Genomic DNA, 20558 nt, shown 5'->3' on the forward strand with positions numbered 1-20558 from the left:
TGCCACTCCTGATCTATTTTTTGTGCAGCACAAACACGCACAGGCATGTTTTTACCCCGCTTGTGTGTGATTCTGTGCTTGGCAGCCTGTGCCTGCACTGCTAGTGTAATTCAACAACAGGCAGGATTTCCAAAATCTGGTTCAGTAAGTCTGACTTAATGGAGACTGGAAGATTGTGGGAACTTGCACTTTGAGTCTTTGTCCTGCTCCTGGAATCTAAGCAAAACCAGGAGGATTCTAACACCCACACACCGGGTCTGGCCTGGGCAGCAGCTGGGATGGACACACATACATACACATACATACACACACAGACACGCTGCGTGCAGGGTCCTTCTCCAGTTATTAATCAGAAATGTCACTGAAGTTTGTTGCTGTTTCTGTACAGTTGAGATTGTCCCCCGCAGCGGAGAACATGAATGCAGGAATCCAGTCGCTCTCTACATCTTAAAGGACAAAGTAAGTGTTGTGCTTTGTAACTCGTCGGGTCTGTAGGCCAGTAATTTCACAGCTTTCCCCTGGGATGGTGCAGGGCAATTTCTTTCCATATAAGAGAGTGAGACAGCATTGTTCTAGGCAAGGCCAAAGGGGACACGTTCACATGGAGGCACGGGCACAGATCCTGTAAATGGGCTCATAATCCTGGAGCTGTGTGAAACACTTCCAGTGTGGCCCTAGCAACTTTTGTTACCAGTACGAGTCATAGACTCGCTTGGCTGAGTCTCCTGCACTACTTGGGGGAAGCTGTTTGTCTTGGACAAATTTGGATCAGTTTAGAGCCGTGCATGGAAATTGTGCAGGACTTGTGGTTTCAGGTGAAATAGGGGGAGACCCAGACATTCTGATTGAATTCCTCTGAGGTTTGCAGTTTGTTTGAGCCAGAAACTCAAAGCAAAACTTGTGGGCCGTGAACCCCAGAGGGACGCACCCTGGAAATGGCTAGTCGAGCGCCTCCAAAGCAAACTGCTGAGATTCATCTGGCTCTAACAAACTGGCCATGCATGAGAAGAAGCTGCATCAGCACAGGCAAGGGCGTGTTTGCAGGTAGCAATGGGATTTGTGGCACCTGTGAGTTTGGCATGTCCCAAGTAGCTGGCTGCAGTGGAACATTCAACCCAGGATATCAGATTGCATTTATCTGGGTATGGAGGAGCCCAGCCCACCAAGGGTACAAAAATAGCATGCCCCGGCTTTCACTCCCACCCAGCTCCAGTAGAACCCCTCTGTGTAGCCAGGCCTCTGCACAGCTGAGCTTTTCCCATGGGCCCAGAACGTGGGCTTCTTTGACAGTGGCAGCTGGGCTCTTCTGCTCCAGTACTGCCAGGGCTGGGAACTCTTTCAGCATCCTGGGAGTGTATTAAGTATGTCCAGCAGCACAGCACTGGTGTGGCAGGATGAGCATCTTGCAGGCCTTCCTGCTTTGCTCAACGTGACAGTGATCCCGCGCGAAAGCATCTCATCGAACCAATTATCAAACACGTAGGGGGTAGCCAGCCTCAGGCCTAACAGAGGCAGAACAGAAAAGAGAAATGACAAGATTCTTTAAAAATTGAACTCTTCCCCTCCCCCCAGTTTGCTAAGTCCCGAACCCGTCTTGGTAAGTCCAAACTTTTCCAAGTCATTCTCCCCTGGCTGAACTGTATACCCAAGGAATTTCAAATGGCAAGGGGCTTTTTTTTCAGCATGCAACCTGGGAGGGATATAAAAAACAGCCTTTTAATGGCAGCTGACTCACATCCTTAACCATGGGCTGTGGCTTCTTCATTTCTCACCTGCTCTGTTATTAAAAAGAACAAGCAAAAGAAGACAAGTTCAGGTTCAGCAATGCCTCCCATCCTCCCCTGCCAGCTCATCCTGGCTTGTCTCAGTCAAGCATATTGTGACTCAAGGGCGACACCTGCTGGTAGACGTGGAGAGAGCAGGGTGCTGTGGAGAAGCCCCCAGGAGCACTGGGAAGCACTGCAGGCATGGGCAGCAAAACATGCCATTCTGAGTCTCTGCTGGCTGAACCTTCTCCAGGGAAGGGAGCTGGTGTGTGTGATAATCCGCAGCTCAGGACATCAGAAAGCACCAGCTGAGCGGCGCTTAAGGGCATGCACCTGCTGGGAAACCCCATCAAAAGTCCAGGGGTCCTGCCCTGGTAGCAAACACGATTGATGCTCTTTACAAATGCCCTCTGGCATGATCTGTCCCCACTCTGCAGTGGCCTGAGGCCTGCCTGCGCTCAGAGGAGGATGGAGCAGATTGAAAACTAGTAAGCCATGCTGTCATGACTCCTAGTGCTGTGATTGGAGCTCACACAAGCATTAACCCCTGTGTGTCTCTGGGAATGGAAAAGCGCTGGATGGAGAACCCAGCTACTGCAGGATCTGCCTCTTGCTGGCTTTTAAGGCCTGCCCCAAATGCAATGCCACTACTGTCTTTGCTCAGCTCATCCTAAACACTGCCTGTTGCTTCTTCTTGTATTCCTGAAGGATTCTCCGGAGGCAGAAGAGGATTCCTTTCCGCATGCAAGAACGGCAGCCGAGCAAGGATCACCCAGCTATTCCAGCTCTCCTCCTGGCAGATCCCCAGGTCCTCCTGTTCGATCGGCTCGCAGATATCACCGCTCCCCAGCCCAATCTCCAGCCTCCTCCAGAACACACAAATCCCCGCCCAGGTCACCCGGCTCTCCGGTGCGCTCCCGGAGTGCTACACGCATGCTGCGGACTGCTGGCGTTCATATCATCCGGGAGCAGGAGGAGGCCAACTCTGTCGAAATCAAAGCCTGAGAGCATCCAGCTCATGTGAACAGGAAGCTCCCGCTGCCTAGGAATGGGTCTCTAACAGGTGGCAGTGCATTGGTTTCAGGCGTGTGTATGTCCGCGTGTTCCAGGTGGTGAATGGGGCCCAGGTACTGCCTGTAGATAAAGGTGAAACGTGTTGCTCCGCTGGCTGGATGAGCCCAGTTTAAAATTTACTGTAGCCTCAGTGTTCCAGCTTCAGCGGGTTTAAAGACACTAATTTGCTATTTAACGCTCTAGGGCAATCCCAGGCAGCTCACTAAGGTTTGGCTTTCTGGGGTGTCAGACTAATTCCCTCACACTTGAGATCTGTCCCTACGCAGCTCTACACGTGCATGTATGTGCATGAGAACCTGTGTCTGTGTGTGTGCGTGCAGCTTAGCGTGAGTAGGTGTGTGTAAGCAGGCATGCTTTCGAGTGTGACTAGGTGTGCCTGTCTGCCTCAGTGTGCCTCTCCGTGTGACATTATGTGAGCCTGTGGGCAAGTACATTTGCACGTGAGCTTCCACACAGGCCCCTGTGGGCTGCTGTCGGCGTGGAGCGTGTCTGTGGGCACACACGTGTGGCCGTGTCCCTCTGGGCGGAGGGCTGATCATTGGCCAGGGCTCGCAGACATTCACAAGGCATTGCGGGGCTGGTTTCGGAGCTGTGGGAAAGGAGCGGAGGCCCAGGACTCTCAGAGTGGTGAGTCGTTGCTCATTTACAGAGCTTGCTAAGGGGCTGGAAGGGGCTGGAAGGCCTGTTAGAGGCAGCACGCTGCTGAAACTAGTCCATGCTTGTGCCGGAAAAGCAGGCAGAGCGAAAGGCCACTGGGTGGAGCTGACAGCCACAAAGAAGCTCACTGTGGGTCCCTGATCATGGGACCAGTTACAGGGGGCCCCAGCCGCAGTGTACTTTATAGCCGTCTCAGATCTAAATTTGCTGTGGCCCCAAGGGGGCATCACACTGGCTGAGAACAGCTAGTGCAGTAACCTTCCAGCCATGCATATGCCCAGGGCTGCACAAGGGCCGGCTTAGGAGCTGGCTGTTCCAGTTGGGACCTCTCCCTGCACCTATGCCCAGGGGGCTCCTCAGCTGAGGGGAACCTGCAGCTTTCCAGCCCTTTGCCCCACCAGACAGCGCAGAGGGCCCAAAACAGTGGCATGAAGTCACTGCTTCAGCGAGCGCAGATGTGAGTCCTGGCCCCACCAGGCCCCCAGCCTCAGCCTCATCTCATCTCTGCTTGGGGCAGCAGAGCCAGTCAGCTTTGCCATCTCAGCAGCAGCCGCCCTGTTCCCTCCACGGCACTGCCCCTTGCCTGCAGGGTCAGCTCCACTGACTGTCACTGCCTTCCTGTAGGGCAGCCCCACAGGTGTGGGGGGGGGACTTTCGAGGCCCCGGACTGGAACTCCAGATCACTAGCACAGCTTGGGGTATATTCTTTTGCTGTGAAATAGCTTTTTGTTCCGTCTCTGACATACGGCTGCACGGACCATGTTCCCTCGCAGTCCGCTTGCTCGTAGCACGCTGAGCCCTGGGATTTGCCTGACAGGTGTCTAGTTAGCCCGACTGCTGTCTTCTCTTCCCCCGCCAGCTCTGCCATGTCTCTATTTTCTGTGAAAATTGCCTGTTCTTTACACGGACATTCAGACGTGACACTAGTGCAAATTCATGTTTGACTTCTCTGGGGACGGTAGCTAGGAGAAGAGCGTCCCACCCCCCAGCAATGTGTGGTGAGAGAAGCTGCCATCTAGCCAGGAGGGGTTAGGGCCCCACATCCTCCTCACACCCACAAGCTTGTACTGCATCCCTGTAAGAGCAGACACTGTTGAATAATAAACTAAACCTACTACCCTCCAGCCTGGCTGCTTTGCTCCATTCATCTGCCACCACTGCCAAACAAAATCTGGTGCCCAAGCCCTGCATGTCGCAGACAGACGAGTCTGGCCTGGCCAGGACCTGCAGCCTCACCTTTGACGTTTAGAAACGTTTAAGGGCAAAACACGACCAACATGCCTCTCAGGTCAGGCGCTTTCTGCTCCTTGAGGAGGAGATGGGCTGAGCTGAAGGCCCAGAAAAACATCTTACTCTCTGAAGGAGGGAGCTTTACTGGCTCACAGCCTGACTCAACTCTCAGCCAGGCCAGAGTAAATCAGGAGTGACGCCAGCGCAGGCAGTAGGGCTACATTGGTGTAAAGCAGGAGTGAATCTAGTGCAGACAGTGGGTAACACTGATGTAAATCAGGAGTGACTCCACCACAGGCAGTAGAGCTACACTGGTGTAAAGCAGGTGTGACTCTAGTGCAGACAATGGGTAACATTGGTGTAAAGCAGGCATGACTAGTGCAGAAAATGGGTAACATTGGTGTAAAGCAAGAGTGAATCTAGCGCAGACAGTGGGTAACATTGGTGTAAATCAGGAGTGACTCCACAGGCAGTAGGGCTACATTGGTGTAAAGCAGGAGTGAATCTGGCACAGACAGTGGGTAACACTGCATCCTCTTTGCTGCTGCATGCCCCGATGTGTGTCTGCTGGGGGTACATCCCAGGGTTCGTTGTGCTGCAGGGAGGAACCCGCTCTTCAACTGTTCCCCGGTGAGCAGTTGGAGAACTCATCTGACCTCCTGGGGGGATTGTGGGAAAGCACCAGAGGACCATCAGCACTGGCGTGATTTAACCTACATCCTCTCTGCAAAGCGGGCAGGTCACCAGCCCTAGGGACAGCAGTGCCAGACTCCAGCCCACCGCCCAGTCAGGCTAGCTGGCCTGGGCTCAAAGCACCACCAGACTCGGGGAGAGGGTGGCGTGGAGCCCGGGAGAGCCAGGCTAACTGCAGTGAAGACAGACCCTATGGGAGGAGCTGTCACCTCTGCACCTGGGACACCTGGGAGGATCCTGAGCCCACAGAATTGGACAACTAGCCAGGAGTGCTAAGCCCCGGGCAGATTTCCTGGGACAAGTCCCTTGAAAGAGTGGTGATCCTGGGAAAACCTGGTCAGGTGGCAACCCCGCAATTAAAGAGTGTGAGGGGAAGGAGGGGGCAAAGTCCATCCTGTGTGCCATGCCCCAGCCCAAAGCACAGAGCAGGCAGAGCCTGAGCACAGCCGAGTCGACTCCACCCTACAGGCCTCAGGGCAGATCCAAGGGGCCTGTGGTCAGCGTCTGAGCACCTGGGGCCCATCACCTTGGCAGATTGCTGCCAAGGGAGCAACTGGTGCCCGGGGGGAGAGGACTGCGGGCACTCATGGGAGCTGGGCCGAGACCAAGAGGGTGTCCAGGAGACTCTTCAGTTTCACTTCATTTTTACCTTAGAAACCCAGGTCCTGTCTAGGCTGGAAACTGTGTGGGGAGCAGAGACCAGACACTGGGGACGCTGCAGGAGGGAAGTGAGCACAAGCAGCAGCGTTGGTGGGGGACTGTCACCAGGCCATGAAACCCCCCGGGACCCATTTGCTGGTACCCGGCATTTAACGCCAACAACTCCTTAACACTGTGGTTAAAGGAAACCTGTGCCAGAGCCCCAGCACCCCTCTCCTCCCAGTAGCAGCCTCTGAGACACCAGGGAGCCAGGTCAGGCCTGGCATGGCTAGAGCTGTGCACAAAGTTCGGCTTCCAGTTTGCTGGGCAGAGTGAAAAATTTGGGGCGGGGGGGGATTTGTTTCAGGTTGGCTAAAAATGAAATTTTTGTCAGTGAACTGAAATAGTTGAAAAAAATCGAATTTCTGGTTGAATGAAACTTTTTGTTCCGCCTGAAACAAAGCACTTCGGTTCTAAGGTTTTTAATCTTTTTCAAACATACAACTGAGGTCAAATATCACAAGAGAAGGTTCTGATTTTTTCCAGAATTTTTATTTTGGGTTTTCGGGTTTTTTGTTTTTTTTGTTTATTAGGCAAATTCAACCCAGATTTGTGAAATGTTTCCACCAACCCAAATCTGTGTTTTTGGTGAAAAAAAGCCTGGGCTGGAAGATTTTGCCCACCTCTAATGGTTAATTCTAAGGCTGGCTCCAGGCAGAACATTCCTCAGCCAACTTTGTCATGCCAAAGTCAAACAATAGCCCTAGTGCCTTGTAAACAAGCAATGAGGAATCGCTCATCTGAGAGCCTTTGCCATGGTAGAATTCCCCCTGGGACAGAATGCACCTTACAACACATGCAGAATGTGGTCCCTGCTGTAACTGGTTGTGGCATGAACCAAGTCCACGTGCTTCCTTGCCTGTCCCACAGGACTGGCCAGCTCATGACCCCAGGCAGGGCTGGTGCTTGAAGGATGAGCTGATCCAGAATCTGGGGAAGCTGTTTATAGAGCTGTTTGTTGGACACACTGAAGAGAAAGATGCACGAACCCTGCCAGAAGGAGAGGAATTGCCCTTCTTCAGGAACAGCGCCTGGCGTCTGTAATAGCCAGGGACTGGTGCTCATCCTGTCACTCCCATCACTGGTATGAGCATGCAGGTGGTGGCTGGATCCAGCCATAGGTGAGCTGTGGTGCAAACGCTTGTTTGCTGGTTGGTGGGCCCTTTCTGGCCCTTTCGCAGTCATAGAGATGGCTGCAAAGTGGAATGGCTTTGGGCTCAGTATGTGGTTAGAATCATTGGGGCAACTGGACTGTTTGAGGCTCCACTCCGCTGCATGGGTGCAGCTCTTGGAATGGCCCTCTCCAGATCCTAGCCAGCACTCAGATACTGAGCACATAGTCACTGCGGAAATGTTCTCGGCAGATGCAGATTCCTAGGGTAAATCAGACAGAAAAATCTGGGTTTGCAGTAAAAGTCTGAGGCCAACTTCTCCCATCACAGAGGAGAAGTAAAAGTCACACTAGTCCGCCTTTGGGCCATGGGAGGAGAGAGGGGATTCCTGCTGGAGAGGGTGCTTGGGTAGCTTCCTTCTTTTAAAATGAATGCATTACAAAGTGTGGGGGTAGGGGCCCTGTACAGTCACACGTCTCTTTCACCTGGATTGTGGCCTGCCACATTGGACTGAGAGATGGACCTGCCTGCCTCTCCCCATGTCGTCAGCTCCGCTCTCCATGGCAATGTACGTGTTACTCCTCCTTGCACTTTCTCATTATGAGACTAACTTCGCTATAGCGGGAAAACTGGCCTCTTTCTGTGTGTCCTAGTTTCTGTTCCCAGCTGTACTTGATGTAGAAAGGGTATAGTATATTGTAAAGGGAGACCCAGCAATTAAAAAGCCTAAAGGAAATGCGCAAGATGCGTGTCTGCCAGCTTTTGCTTTTGTCTAGTTGGTCTCGGATGAGCAGTTTTGCTGCCAAGTTGTCGTTTTCTTTAGATGGAGTTTAAAGAAGGGTGAGGACAAACATCAAGGCCCTGGAAAAACTCTCCTGGCGATAGAGATGGAAACGACCGGGATCATCACCTTAGAGTGGACACGGACAAGAGGGAATTAAGGCTGTGATGCCAGGGGAGTGGAAAAGCAGAAAGCAGTGGTGGTGGCTTGGCACCCCCCCCCAAAGGAGTGGGGCTTCTCTGCAGCCCCTAGAGCCCCCCTGTATGGGCTTACCACCATGCAGGGGCCTGATGGAAAAAGGAGGGCAATGGGTGTCTCTTCTCCCCCCGTCCTGTGGCCCCTGGATGTGGCAGGTGTGGGGGCTTGTCCCGGCTCTGTTGGCACTGCCCTCTCTCCAAACGCCTGTTTTGTGTTTCCCACGGAATGGCTGAACCTGATGTTTTTTAAGTGGGCATTTCTGAGCATGCCGGTGTTGGCTGGAATAATCACCGAGTGTGGCCAAGTGGGCCTTGTGAGCCCCCCACAGCCTACGCCTCCCAGAATGCCAGGGGGAAGGGAAGGAGTCAGAAAAAACAGGGCAGTTTCACATAAATGGTCATCTGGAACAACAACCATTTTCCCCCGGTGTCAGAGTCAGCCCCCAGCACACACACCCCTGATTGCTAGTGGGACAGGGCCTGTCCGTACCCTCCAACGGCACTCACCAGGCACAGCTGAACCCCACTGTGGCATGGCAGCTCTCAACCGCCCCAGGGAGACGCCGGACACAGAATCAAAGCAGGGCCTATGTCCCCTGCCTGGCACCTCATCCATCTCCGACCCCCGGGTGTAGTGGGCTGAGCGCTGCCTGGGTCGCTGTGCATCAGGGCAGGGCTGCACAGAATCAGGCCCAATGGATTCCCAAGGACAACAATGTTAAATGGAGGAAAATCAACTCCCAGCCTGTCAATCCAGGTGACAAGCCCCACGGTGCAACGGCAGGACAGTATTCATCCCTAGCTCGTGCAGAGCGAGCCCTCCTGTGTCCCAGCACAGCAGCCGTGCTGCATGCACCCAGCGCAGTGCCACACTGACCTCCCAGAAGCAAAGGGTGTAGGGGACTTTTGTTACTGAATAAAATGTTTACACTCTCCAGTGTTAACAGCAGGGGCGCTGTCACACACCCCAACAACGGGAAGGGCTGCAATGGGGTGGGGGTCACTCTGAGGGCACAAGTGGCAGGGGCATTCTGGCAGGCCCCCATCAGACTCCCTGGTGCTGCTGCCCCAGGACCCGCACGCCGCCAGGTAGGGCCTGTGGAGAAACGGCCTCCTCTGGCTGGTTGTGCAGAAGAACTTTTTCACACGCCATTCTTTGGGGATTCAAAAGCAGCAGGCCTGGGCTTGTGTCTCAGAGCCGAGGTTGTGACACCAGCTCTTGCCCTAGGGCTGGCCCATCTCACAGAGCAAGAAGAGCCCCAAGGAGGCTGAACCAGGCCCCACTCATTACGGCTGGCTGGGAAGCATTCATTGGTATCAGGGGGCTGGGAGCTGGCAGGGGAGGTTCTGTTTGCTCAGCTCGGCCTGTCCAGGGATGCAGCAGGAGAGAAGGAGGTGACCAAAGGCAGAGCAGGTCTGAGAGAAGCACTCTGACGCTCCATGTGCTGGCTGGCAGCAGCTGTAACCTGGGAACCTCTCTTCTCCCTGTACAGGAGAGTCACAAGGAATCATAAGGAGAACAGGATGCAGCAAACGTCTCTGCAGGCTCCAGGAAGGGGAGATCTGCTGGTCTGGGGAGTGGTAGGAAGCTCGTATCCTGAATCACTGAAAGCTACGTATGGCAAAACACTGGGAAAGTTACTGCATGGCCGGGAATGGAGCTATGGCTGAGAGGTCTGCTCCTCAGCGGCTGGGCTTAACCAAAGGTTGTGGTGGGTTCTCCTTCACTGGCAATGCTTAAATCCAGGTGCACTTACAGGAAATCCCCAGAGAAGCCAGCGCCCCTCTGAGAGAGGGCTCTGCTATACCAGTGCAAAGTGCTTTCCAGACAGGAGGATGGGATGTGGTCCCTGCCCCAGAGAGAGGTGGGCTGGATCCATGGGGAGCCAGAGGGGACAGGAGCATGCGAGGGGCTGGCAAGGTTTGGTGCATGACTGCTTTTTCCATGAACCTCACAGGATTACTTGCTATTGTCGAAGCTGGTTGTCAGCTCTGTGCAGGGGTCTCCAGTAGGAAAATCCTGTGAGATTTAACAGTGAATAATTCACCAATTAGCCACCATCACCCTGGGATTGTAGCTAGCAGTGTCTGCCTTGGCAACATTCGCATCCTTGCAGATAATGGACAGATGGCTCCCAGGCTTCCCCTGCGGAGCTCTCCGATGCCTGGCCTGCAGCTCTGCCTTGGCTGGCACTAGGGAGTTACCTCCTGAGGGTCTGGCTGTGCTGGAGCGGGAGCTGTCATTGCCAGTGCCGATCGAGTTACTGTGGATATGTCCGTCCAAATGGGAAATAGCAGTGGTGCCATGGGGGTGAGAGTGCTGGGGGGTCTAGCTGCCCCCATACATAGCTGTGGTCTTGGATGGGATTGTACTGAGGCAACGAATCCCTTCCCGCCTCCACAGCTACACTTCTACCCTTAGCATATGAGCTCGGTCAGGGGCTGGAGCTCGAGCTGACCCCTTGGGGGGAAACGGGGCTTCTGTGACACCATTTGGCCTCTAGAGGTGCACATGCAATTACTAACTGCCTCTGGGTGGCCCACTCTCTCCTAAGCCCAGCTGCCCAATAGTGGTATAGGGGGCCTGCATAAGAGAGAAATAAGACAGAAACCGCTGACCATCTCCAAGGCACCACAGCCTGGGAGAGCAGAAAGGGAAGGAATTCCAAAATGGAGAAAAAAACAATGCTTTATAATTGCTGGCCTGTAGCCTGGGCCTGAGATAATAACACTGTGTTTGCTCTGCCCTCTAGCACTTGCCACCCCTCCCCCCAACAATGAGTGGCTCACACTCCTGGCAGGCCTGGCCAGTTCCATCGGCTTTCACTGTGACCTGTGTTCTCGGGTGGGTCAGCAGAGGGTTTGTATTTACAGCTCTGCTGGGAAACGACACTGAGGCTCAGCTCCCCTGAGCAATGGCCATTCCTAATAGCATCGTTGTACAAAACAGATCTATTCTGTTCATTTTCTTGGCTCTCCGCACCCCATCCTGGCCTGAGAGTACAGCACAACGCTTCCCTGACCAGCCGCGAGGCAGCCTCTCTGCAAGTCCAGCTCTCCAGCTCCCAGCCTTCAGGGAGACTGGCTTTCTTGGTCTCACAGCTGTTGTGCAAAGCACTGCACGCAATTATCCAGGGAGACAGAGACTGCTCAGAACCCTCCTTCCTGGTCCTGAGAAACCTCCACCTTCCCTTCTGTCTGCAGCCACAGGGGGACAGTCAGATAGCTCTTTTCTCCTGTCCAAGTGACTAGTAAATGGTTTGATAAGGCAAAGAAGCAGAGGGGAAACTGGGGCCCCCTTTTGACAGGAGGAATCACTTTACCATTAATGTCCATAGTGGCTTGGGAAGTAAAAGTTCCACTTTTCCTTGCATAAAACAGTGCTGAGTTCCTAAAGATCATGGTAGTATGGAGCCCAACCCACATCAATGCTGGTGAACCTGGAGCACCGATCAGCCAGCACTAGGGGGGTGACGAACATCCAGAAGGTGATAACCACATGTTTTTCCATGCTGAAGTAGGGTTCCCACATGTCCGGGTTTTCCCAGACATGACCTCTTCTATGATCCTTCAATCTCCGTCCAGGTGGATTTTTGAAATCTGAACACGTCTGTGATTTTGAGCTGGGCAGCTGGAGAGCAGCCGCTTCTGGCCGGGTGCCCAGCTGCAAAGGCAGTGCTACCGCCACTATCAGTGCAGAAGTAGGGGTGGCAAGGTATGGCATTGCCACCTTGTGAACCCCTTAGTAGGCAGGAGCCCCCTGAAACACCCACCTCAACCATAGGGTTAAGGAACACTTATGGACTAAAGAGGCATGCTCAGACTGGAGGACAGGTTTAAAAGCCAGCCAGCAGCTCAGTCTAGGGCTGGTGAGCCAGGGACCAGGATTCGCCCTGGGAGCTCCCCAGAAGGACTGGAATGGAGCCAGTATGAGCTGGTGAGTGAAGGGAGCTGCAGCAGCCAACGGAGGAGACAGAAGCCTGAAGGCAACTGTGGTGGGGAGAGTGCCCCACCCCGCTGTGAAAGTGGGCTAAGACACACCAGAGAGGCTGCGCAAAGTGACAGCCAATCAGAGAAGGCCTGTTAGAGAGCCAGTCAGGGCTAGACAGGAGGTGGCCAGTCAGGGCCGGGCTCAGCCCTATATAAAGGCTGCCCATGAGCAGAGCAGTCAGTCTCTCCCAGACCTCCAACAGGGAAGGTCTGTCTCCTGACCCAGGAGACCAGCACCTGGGACAGCGCAGGCTTGGGGGGGAGCCGAAGGGAACTCCAGCCTGCTACCTGCCAGACTGCAGGCCCTGAGGGAAGGGCCTAACGGGTGCAGAGGGGAAGTGACCCAGGGAGAGTGGACAGCGAGCGAAGGGAGAGAAGGAGGGCAGGGAGGCTGCTGCTAGAGGGTCCCTGGGTCGGGACCCAGAGTAGAGGATGGGCCTGGGTCCCCCCCTCCCCTTTCTCCCTTATATTGCAACTGGCTGTGGGAAGTGGCCATATTGGGCTGCACCATAACCCTGAGGGAAGGGGTTAGACTTTGGGAGCGGCTGGCCACTGTGGCAGGTGAAGGACTGCTGTTAGCTCCTGCCCCCCGCCCCCCGAAGGGGGTGAGAACAGACTAGGGAGCACTGCTGGAGGGCAGTGTCCTGAAGGGGACACCATGAGCAAAAGGGAGCAACACCGGTCCAGGTGCCAAGCGAGGGCGAGAAACGGATGGGAAACCACCAAGAGAGGGTGCTCCACATGGACTGAGCTAATCCCTGGAGCGACCAGCAGAAGTTGCCAGCGGTGGTGAGTCCCAACCCCATCACAGCAACATTCCCCAGAGTCGTGCTGTGGCCAGATGGGAGCCGGACAGGAGCAGAAAGTGATCCAGGGAAGCTGATGGGAAGTTGTAAACCACATGAAGTCAGGTGAGCAGCTGAGACAGCTTCCCAGGGCCCTGGTCAGAACCCAGTGAAGTAGAGAGGGCCCAATTTCCCCTGCTCCTGCCCAGATGACAGACATTAGGCAGGACTGTCGCCATCTTGGATTATCACTGCTAGGCGTGATAACTGCCCTAGTGAACCATGATCACAAGGCGGGAGCCCCTTGCAACATCCCCCGCTCCCACACGCTTACTTCTGTGCTGCCTTCAGAGCTGGGCAGCCGGACAGTCTGCTGTTCCCGTGCCCAGGGCACAGGCTGGTGCCAAGCTTTGGGCTCACTCTCTGCCTGTGTCATTCAAACCAAGGGGAGGGGGGCGTGCTGGGGACTTGGTGGCTGTGTATGGGAACATGCCTGGGGATAAACAGCTGTCTGGGGCGGGACTGGTGGATCTTTGCCATTCACCGAACCGGCCAGCCACAGGAGACATTTCCAAAAAGTGCATTTGGCGATTTATGCTGCTGTGGCTGGTGTCAGCCAGGCAGGAAACATGGATTGGAACAAGTGCCTAGTGTGCAGCCCAGCCATGGTGTGAGGTCCTTGCAATGGCTACTCAGAAAACACTGCCCAGCCTAGCCCTCTGCCATCCCACTGGAGGAGAGAACTCACGTTCTCCCCACGCATGCTCCACAGAGAAAGAGCCTGGGCGGGGCCACACATGGCCTGCTGCACGGCCCACGTGGTCAGCCAGGCTTGTGGGGAAGGTCTGAGGGTGGGGCTGGTCTTGGGGGCATGATGTGCTTGGGGCTAATTGCCTGGCGGGTTGGTTTAGGGGGGAGTTGCTGCCTTTATGTTGTATTTTAATGATTCTTAGAGCCCTGGATTGGGGCATTTCTGTGTGTGTTACCCATCTAATTTCCCTTGAGCTTGATTTATTTTGTTGAACTTGATTTGTTGTACTTTGAGCTGGATGAAGTGACCTACCACTGAACATAATGCCAAAACGAAATGTCAAGAACTGAAGACAAAATGTCCATGTTTTCATAGCGGTCGAGTGGAATGGGTAGCAGAGTGCGTGATATGCAGAGCTGGTACATATATCTCTCTTGCAAATAAAGGTGCTCTTGATGTACAGGGTCATGTGGATTCCGAGAAATATAAGAAGTTCATTCAAAGAGCTCATCAGCAAAATCAACTCATTATTTTGTTAAACCCAGGCAGCAAATCGGAGGATACTGTTACTGCAGTAGAAGGTGTTCTGGTGTTTCACACAGTCGTGCATTGTAATAGTTTCAAATCAATGGATTTCATATCTGTCTGCTGAAAAAGACATTCACTGATTCTGGGAGTGCCTGAAAATATTCCACTGCTCGAATCAAGCCAGAAGCAATTGTTAATTCCGTGCTTGCACCGCATCCTGTTGACCCTGCTCTGAAAGTGCTTGAGGACAACAACATACCTTACTGTGGAGTTGCTACAGATGGAAGCATGGTGCTGTGAAAATATTTCCAGTAATAATTCAGAGGCACGGTGGGTTGCAATCAAAGCTAACTGAGGTCCAAAGCACACCTAATGAGACTGCAGGTACAATTGCACAACACTTCAAGGAACCTGAGAAAGAAAGGTTTGTGTGAGAAGTGTATTGCATTTGTGTGACAACTGCAACACAATGTTCAGAGCACTCCAGTGTGATGAGGAAAGCAAGAACATCTTTGCAAATTTAAAGAAGCTGTTACAGAAGGGGACTTTAATCAGAATGGGTTGCCCGGCACACCTTTTGAACAGTTGTGCCCATCGTAGGTCAGACACACTTGATGTTGACATTGAGAGCATTATTTTAAAACTTTAAAATTATTTTCATATCAACACTGAGCTTCTGAAGGAATACCGTGAGTTTGTTGACATTGAGTACAGAACGTTGCTTTATCACAATAAGACACAATGGCTGTCCTTATTTCCAGGTATTACAAGGCTGCTTCAGATGTTTCCTGCCTTTAAGTCTTTCTTCCTGTCACAGGACAAACCACGTACTGTGATTAAGAAATTTTTCAAAGATGAGTTCAGGGAGATTTACCTGTGGCACATGCACTCACTCATGAGTGCATTCCAGTCACACATTCAGGCAATAGAAAAGGAAAACTCCATCGTGCAAGTGTGTGACGAACTGGGAATGTTCTTAATGTTTTCTCTGAATACTTTGTTGGTGCCTCAGTGTCCCCATGGCAGTTCTTAAGTATCTGGCCGAGCAAAGGGCCATGCACCTAAATGCCTGACCCTCTGTCTCCTAGCAACTGATGGCTGGGGCCCCTCCCCTGCAAAGGTGCCACCTGAAGGTGTTGGAGACAAAAGGATCAGTTGACCTCCTGGCCCAGGAAAAGGGGCTGAGCAGAGGAGGAGGGGCTGGAGGGGTGGTTAGTCTGGAGCTGGCTGAGGGCAGACGTGGGGGTCTGGCTCACTGCCCCCCAGAATGGACCCAGCCGAGGGGTCTGGTTTGCTGTTTCTACAAGCTCTGTTTTAGACCCTGTTCCTGTCATCGAATAACACCTCTGTGTTACTGGCTGGCTGAGAGTCACGTCTGACTGCAAAGTGGGGGTGCAGGACCCTGTGGCTTCCCCAGGACCCCGCCTGGGTGGGTTCGCTGTGGGAAGCGCTTGGAGGGGCAGAGGATGCTGAATGCTCCAAGGAGAGACCCAGGAGGTGAAGACGTGTGAGCTTCTTGCCCTGAACAAGTCTGCTCCAAGGGAGAGGAGGCTCCCCAAAGTCCTGCCTGGCTTGGGGGGGAGCAGTTCCAGAGCATCGCCCGGGGACTCCGTGACAAAGTGATGAAAAGCTTGAACTCAACGTACACTGTCCTTCTTGAACACAAGACCTGGAACTTCATGCTGCTGACAGTTAAGGGACAACTGGCACAAAAGAGCAAGGCGGGACCTGATGAAGAGTGTAACGTATTCTGTGCTAAAGTCGGATGTCTGTTCAGCACAGGCTTAGAATATTGGGAGGTGTGGATGGCACCTCTGGAAGACATCTCTTGTTCCATGTGGATTGCCCTGAGTGAGACACCAAACTGGAATGATGTGGAATCTTGTGTCAAATACCTGACAGAGAAGAGGGTGGAAACTGATGACGTTAAGTGATTTGATCAGTTCAGCAATCTCCAGAAATTTATGGGAGGTTGCAAAAGGGATGGAGAGTTCAATAATTTGTTAGCACACCAAAAACAGACCAAATATTTTGAGACGTCCAAAAACATTGAATGTCACTCAACAGTGTTAAAGATTGCAGTTCTTTGCTGTTTCCTCTCACGATGCAAATGTACAGTGAGTTTTTTTTTTTTTCTGCTGTTGCAAAGTTTGCGGATAAAGGAAAAGAACAACTTGACTGAGACGCTGAAAGGGATCTTTCTTGTACAGTACAACTTCAGGCACGGATCTTGCAAAGGCTTTCATGGCTATTTGATGAGCCATCAGCCATTGTTGAGAAAGATCCGCTCTACAGAGAAATATGCATGGGCACAAGAGGAAGCGCAGTAGGAAAGGAATGACTGCGTGTACATTGAAATTTGATTTCCATTTATTTTTGTGGCCATTACGCTTGTTATTTATAAATGTTAGACATTCAAAATAGAAAGAAACTGTACAGTAGAAACTGTGCCCCACTCCTCCAACTCTCCATTCCCTAGCAGTGTCCTCTATTTGGGAACTTGAAATATGGTATCCCTATGCTGAGGGGGGCTCTCATGTCGGTGTTCTGTCACTGCCGCTCTGGCGTGAGCTCTGCACAGATCTCCAGGAAAGTAGCCTTCTGCATTCTGAAGATCTGCTGCCACTGCTGGGCATGCCAGTTCTGCAGCACTGGCCTGTCTGACTGGTTGGCAGTGGGTGGCCAAGCCTTACGCTCCACTGAATGCAGCTGCTCCAGGAAAATGCCTTGCAGAAATACCTGCTCAATGTCATTCTCTTTCTTCTATAGCAGGAGCCGCACAGCATTAAAGTGGTTATGCTGGTGATTGCACTCAACTCATTCAAACCCTCCAGCAGCCTGGCTGCCAGTACATCGACTGGAGCAGCCTGTTCACATCAATGCTTGGCTGGATTGTGGCACTCAGCAGTGTTTTCTCCATGCTACCTGACAACAGTTTGAAAATGTTGCTGGATTGCTGAAACCAGACGAATCATGGGATACCATGAAAGAAATCAGAGTTTGTTAATTATACCTAGAGTTCCAGCAGGCTCCAGTAGGTATCCCACAATGCACCACAAGGGAAATCCCAGAATTTATTGAGCCTAACAACGAAACATGGCACCATGGAACGTCTGCACAGAATGAAATGGCACAGAGCGATGTTACCACAATGCAACTTAAGGTCCATCCTGTGTATTAACAAAGCCGTGGAGATGCACAATATAGTTACACCGGTAGAATTATAGCAGAGAAGCACATCAAACAAATATTCCCATGTAGACAAGGCCTTTGATGCTGCAACGTCTGCCTGAGTCTACAAACAGCCTGAAACAATAGCTGTGAGAGGTGTGACCATCTCTTTTGTCCGTTGATCTCACTGGGGTGTTAACTCTTAAGACCACTGATGACACTTTAATGTAAGCAATAAGTATTTAATTGCTGATCATGTTAGCAGCAGGAGTGGAGAAAGGGGTAAGAGTGAAGCCCATGTAGGCAGGTATGTGACAGTCAGAATCCAGACATACCAAGGGGAGAACAGAAGGTGTAAATCCAGAAAAATTAGCAGTTAAACCCACTGATTTCATGCTATGTTAAATTACTGTAATAATATATCAGGTAGGATCTTTTATGCAAGCTTGTAATGCAGAGAACTTAATAGTCATGATGAGATATGTACACAGGTGTGTGTGTGTGTGTGTGTGTGTGTGTGTGTGTGTGTGTGTGTGTGTGTGTGTGTGTGTGTGTGTGTGTGAGAGAGAGAGAGAGTAACGTTGGCATCACCTCAAAATGGAATGAAGCAATCAGGCAGGGAGGGGCTACTTCCCCCAACTTCCTGAGGTCCCTTCCAACCCTGATATTCTATGATTCTATGAACCATCCAGCCTGGCTTCAAGCACCTACCCATTGTCCAACCCAGGGAAAAACAATGAGGAACCAGGAAAGCAGATGGGAACAGCCTGAAAGTGCTTAGACAAGCCCAGTCTTTGGAAGCTAGGAAAGGAGAGAGTTTTCCCTACACTGAAGAAAAAGAACCACAAACCCTTTTAACATGGAAGGGGTTTGAACTAAAGATCACCGAGAACTTGTGGGTCAGTCTTGAGGCACAAGCCTGTGCTGTCTGGGAATGCTGGATCCCTTCGATAGCTGGGTATGACGCTGGCAGAGCAGGTCATGCCAGATTGTATTCAGGCCAATTCACTTGTGTACAGCTGTTAAGTGACTGTTGAAGGGAGAAGAGTGCATTTGGCTTTTAGACGTCATAAAGCTAATAGAACATTACGTGCCTTGTTTTCCACTCAGCTGTATCCTATTAGAGTGCACTAGCCCCATTTACATTGTGTGCACCCCTGTAACCAAATAACACATCAGTGAAGCCTTGTGAATGCTAATGAACAACTTTAACAGAAAAGTGCTAAGTTCAAAGAGGCCCTTGTGTGAGTGACCACAGGTCAAAGACTCAGAGTGCGTTCCTCACTCGCCCTCACCAGAGGGAAAGCCCCCGGGCGTGGAGGCACTGGCAGCTTGCTTTCTGTCAGAAGAAGCTATACGCAGCATTCTAGGAAAGGTCCTTCATCTCTGCACCATTTGGACTCTTACAGGGAAGTGCACCGGCTGCAAAGCGGAGATCCCCAGAGACAAGCTGGGTCCCCTGACAAGCCTTTTGGGAAAGTGGCAGTTTATGACATCACTGCCACCACTGGGAATTACAAACTGTAACTCACCAGTACATACATTTTACCTGCTTGAACCTCTCAATAACTCACTTCCTTTTCTTAGCTGATAAACCTTTAGTTAGTTTACTATAGCACTGGCTGCCAGCGTTGTCTTTGGTGTAACATCCAGAGGATCAATAGATCTGGGTAAGTGACTGGTCTCTTGGGACTGGGAGCAACCGGATGTGCTGTGATTTTTGGTTTGTGACCTTTTAATCACAAAGTCCAGGTTGTCTGGGTGGCAGGATAGTCTGGAGAGTCTAAGGGGACTGTCTGTGACTCCATAGTAAGGCTTGTATAGTGATCCAGGCGTTCACATTTGTTGTTGGTGTGGTGAAATCTAATTACAGAACACACCGCCGGCTTGGGGTGTCGGCTCTGTTCCTGACAGTCTGCCCTGAAGTAGGCACTCACACCTGTGAGCCACTCCAGACAGCGTGACATGGGGAAACTGTTTAAAGGCAATAGGCAGCTCTGATTAGAAAAGATTGTATCTAATCTGGAAGGTTATGGCCTGAGGTGGCAGGTTTCTGTTTGCTTTCGGTGTAACTCGTCTCTGTTACTTTCCTCTCACTAGTTCATCTCTGAATCGATGGGTTCTCTGTTAAATAAACATTTCATTTATTTTTATCCCAAGCAGGTCTCTGGTGCGCAAACTGTGTGGCGTGTGGGTGCCAAAGTGAGGTCACTGCAAGGAGTAACTAGGTGGAAGCCAGGGTGAGACCTTGTGCTTGTGGGCAGGCTGCTGGAGCCAGGGAATAGACCTCGAGGTGCCCAGGTTACTGGGCGGGCACTGGCAGAAGCCCTTACTGGTGTGGGTGGGTCCCACAGGGGGATTGGGAAGGAAACGCGAGGTGAGGACAGAGGCCCAGGGACAGGGACAAGGAAAGGAGGGTGGGACAGGAATGATGATGGCCTGAGAAAGGGCAGATTCTCCCATTGAGTGACACCGAACAACACACAATGATGACTAATGTTCATTTACTTTTTATGGGCCTTGTCCCACTCTTGGTCTTTGTGCAGCCTTCCCTAGGGCATGCGTGGGAGCTCTGCTCTGGACTGAGGTGTGTACAGAGTCCTGGATTGATACCCTGGCCAAGGGACCAGAACTGGACATGGAATCTGCCCTTTGCCATCAAGTGAGATGGGGTCCCTGCCCTGTCATATAACAGAGCTGCTTGCATCTGCTCTTTCCACAGCAGACAGCCCATCCCTGAGCATGTTCCCTGCCCCAAAACTACACCTCCATGAGGGCAGACACGGGGAAGTCCTGGGCAGAGGGATGGTGCTGTACTGGGGGTCACAGGAGACAATTCCATATCACATTGACATTCACTGGGTTGAGAGCTGTTTTGTGGCTTTGGTCCAGTTTTGCTAATCACCTGACTAAAATGCAGGTCCCTTTTCTGAATCGGACACTCTTCTCTGATGCAGGCAGTGGTGCTGGAGCCTCTGGCCTGAAGAAGAGCTCTGTGCCGGTCGAAAGCTTGTCTCTCTCACCAGCAGAGTGTGGTCCAATAGGAGATATTCCCTCACCCACCGTGTCTCCCTTCTTTGAGTCATTTTCAGCCTGATTCCCTCATTGGGGCAAGCACGTCAGC

At 52.1% G+C, this 20558-nt stretch overlaps 1 protein-coding gene across 1 annotated transcript in view; it reads left to right on the plus strand.

Annotated features, from left to right (window-relative positions):
- Positions 1-4619, plus strand: part of HEPACAM (hepatic and glial cell adhesion molecule) — a 73617-nt gene extending 68998 nt beyond the window's left edge. The window contains exons 6-7 of the mRNA XM_050921708.1: positions 389-459; positions 2475-4619. Of these exons, the coding sequence (XP_050777665.1) occupies positions 389-459; positions 2475-2771 (368 nt within the window). The 3' untranslated portion in view covers positions 2772-4619. The remainder of the gene's footprint in view (positions 1-388; positions 460-2474) is intronic.
- Positions 4620-20558: the final 15939 nt, after the last annotated feature.

This window comes from Gopherus flavomarginatus, chromosome 13 (genome assembly GCF_025201925.1).
Source record: "Gopherus flavomarginatus isolate rGopFla2 chromosome 13, rGopFla2.mat.asm, whole genome shotgun sequence".
Classification (NCBI taxonomy): Eukaryota; Metazoa; Chordata; order Testudines; family Testudinidae; genus Gopherus; species Gopherus flavomarginatus.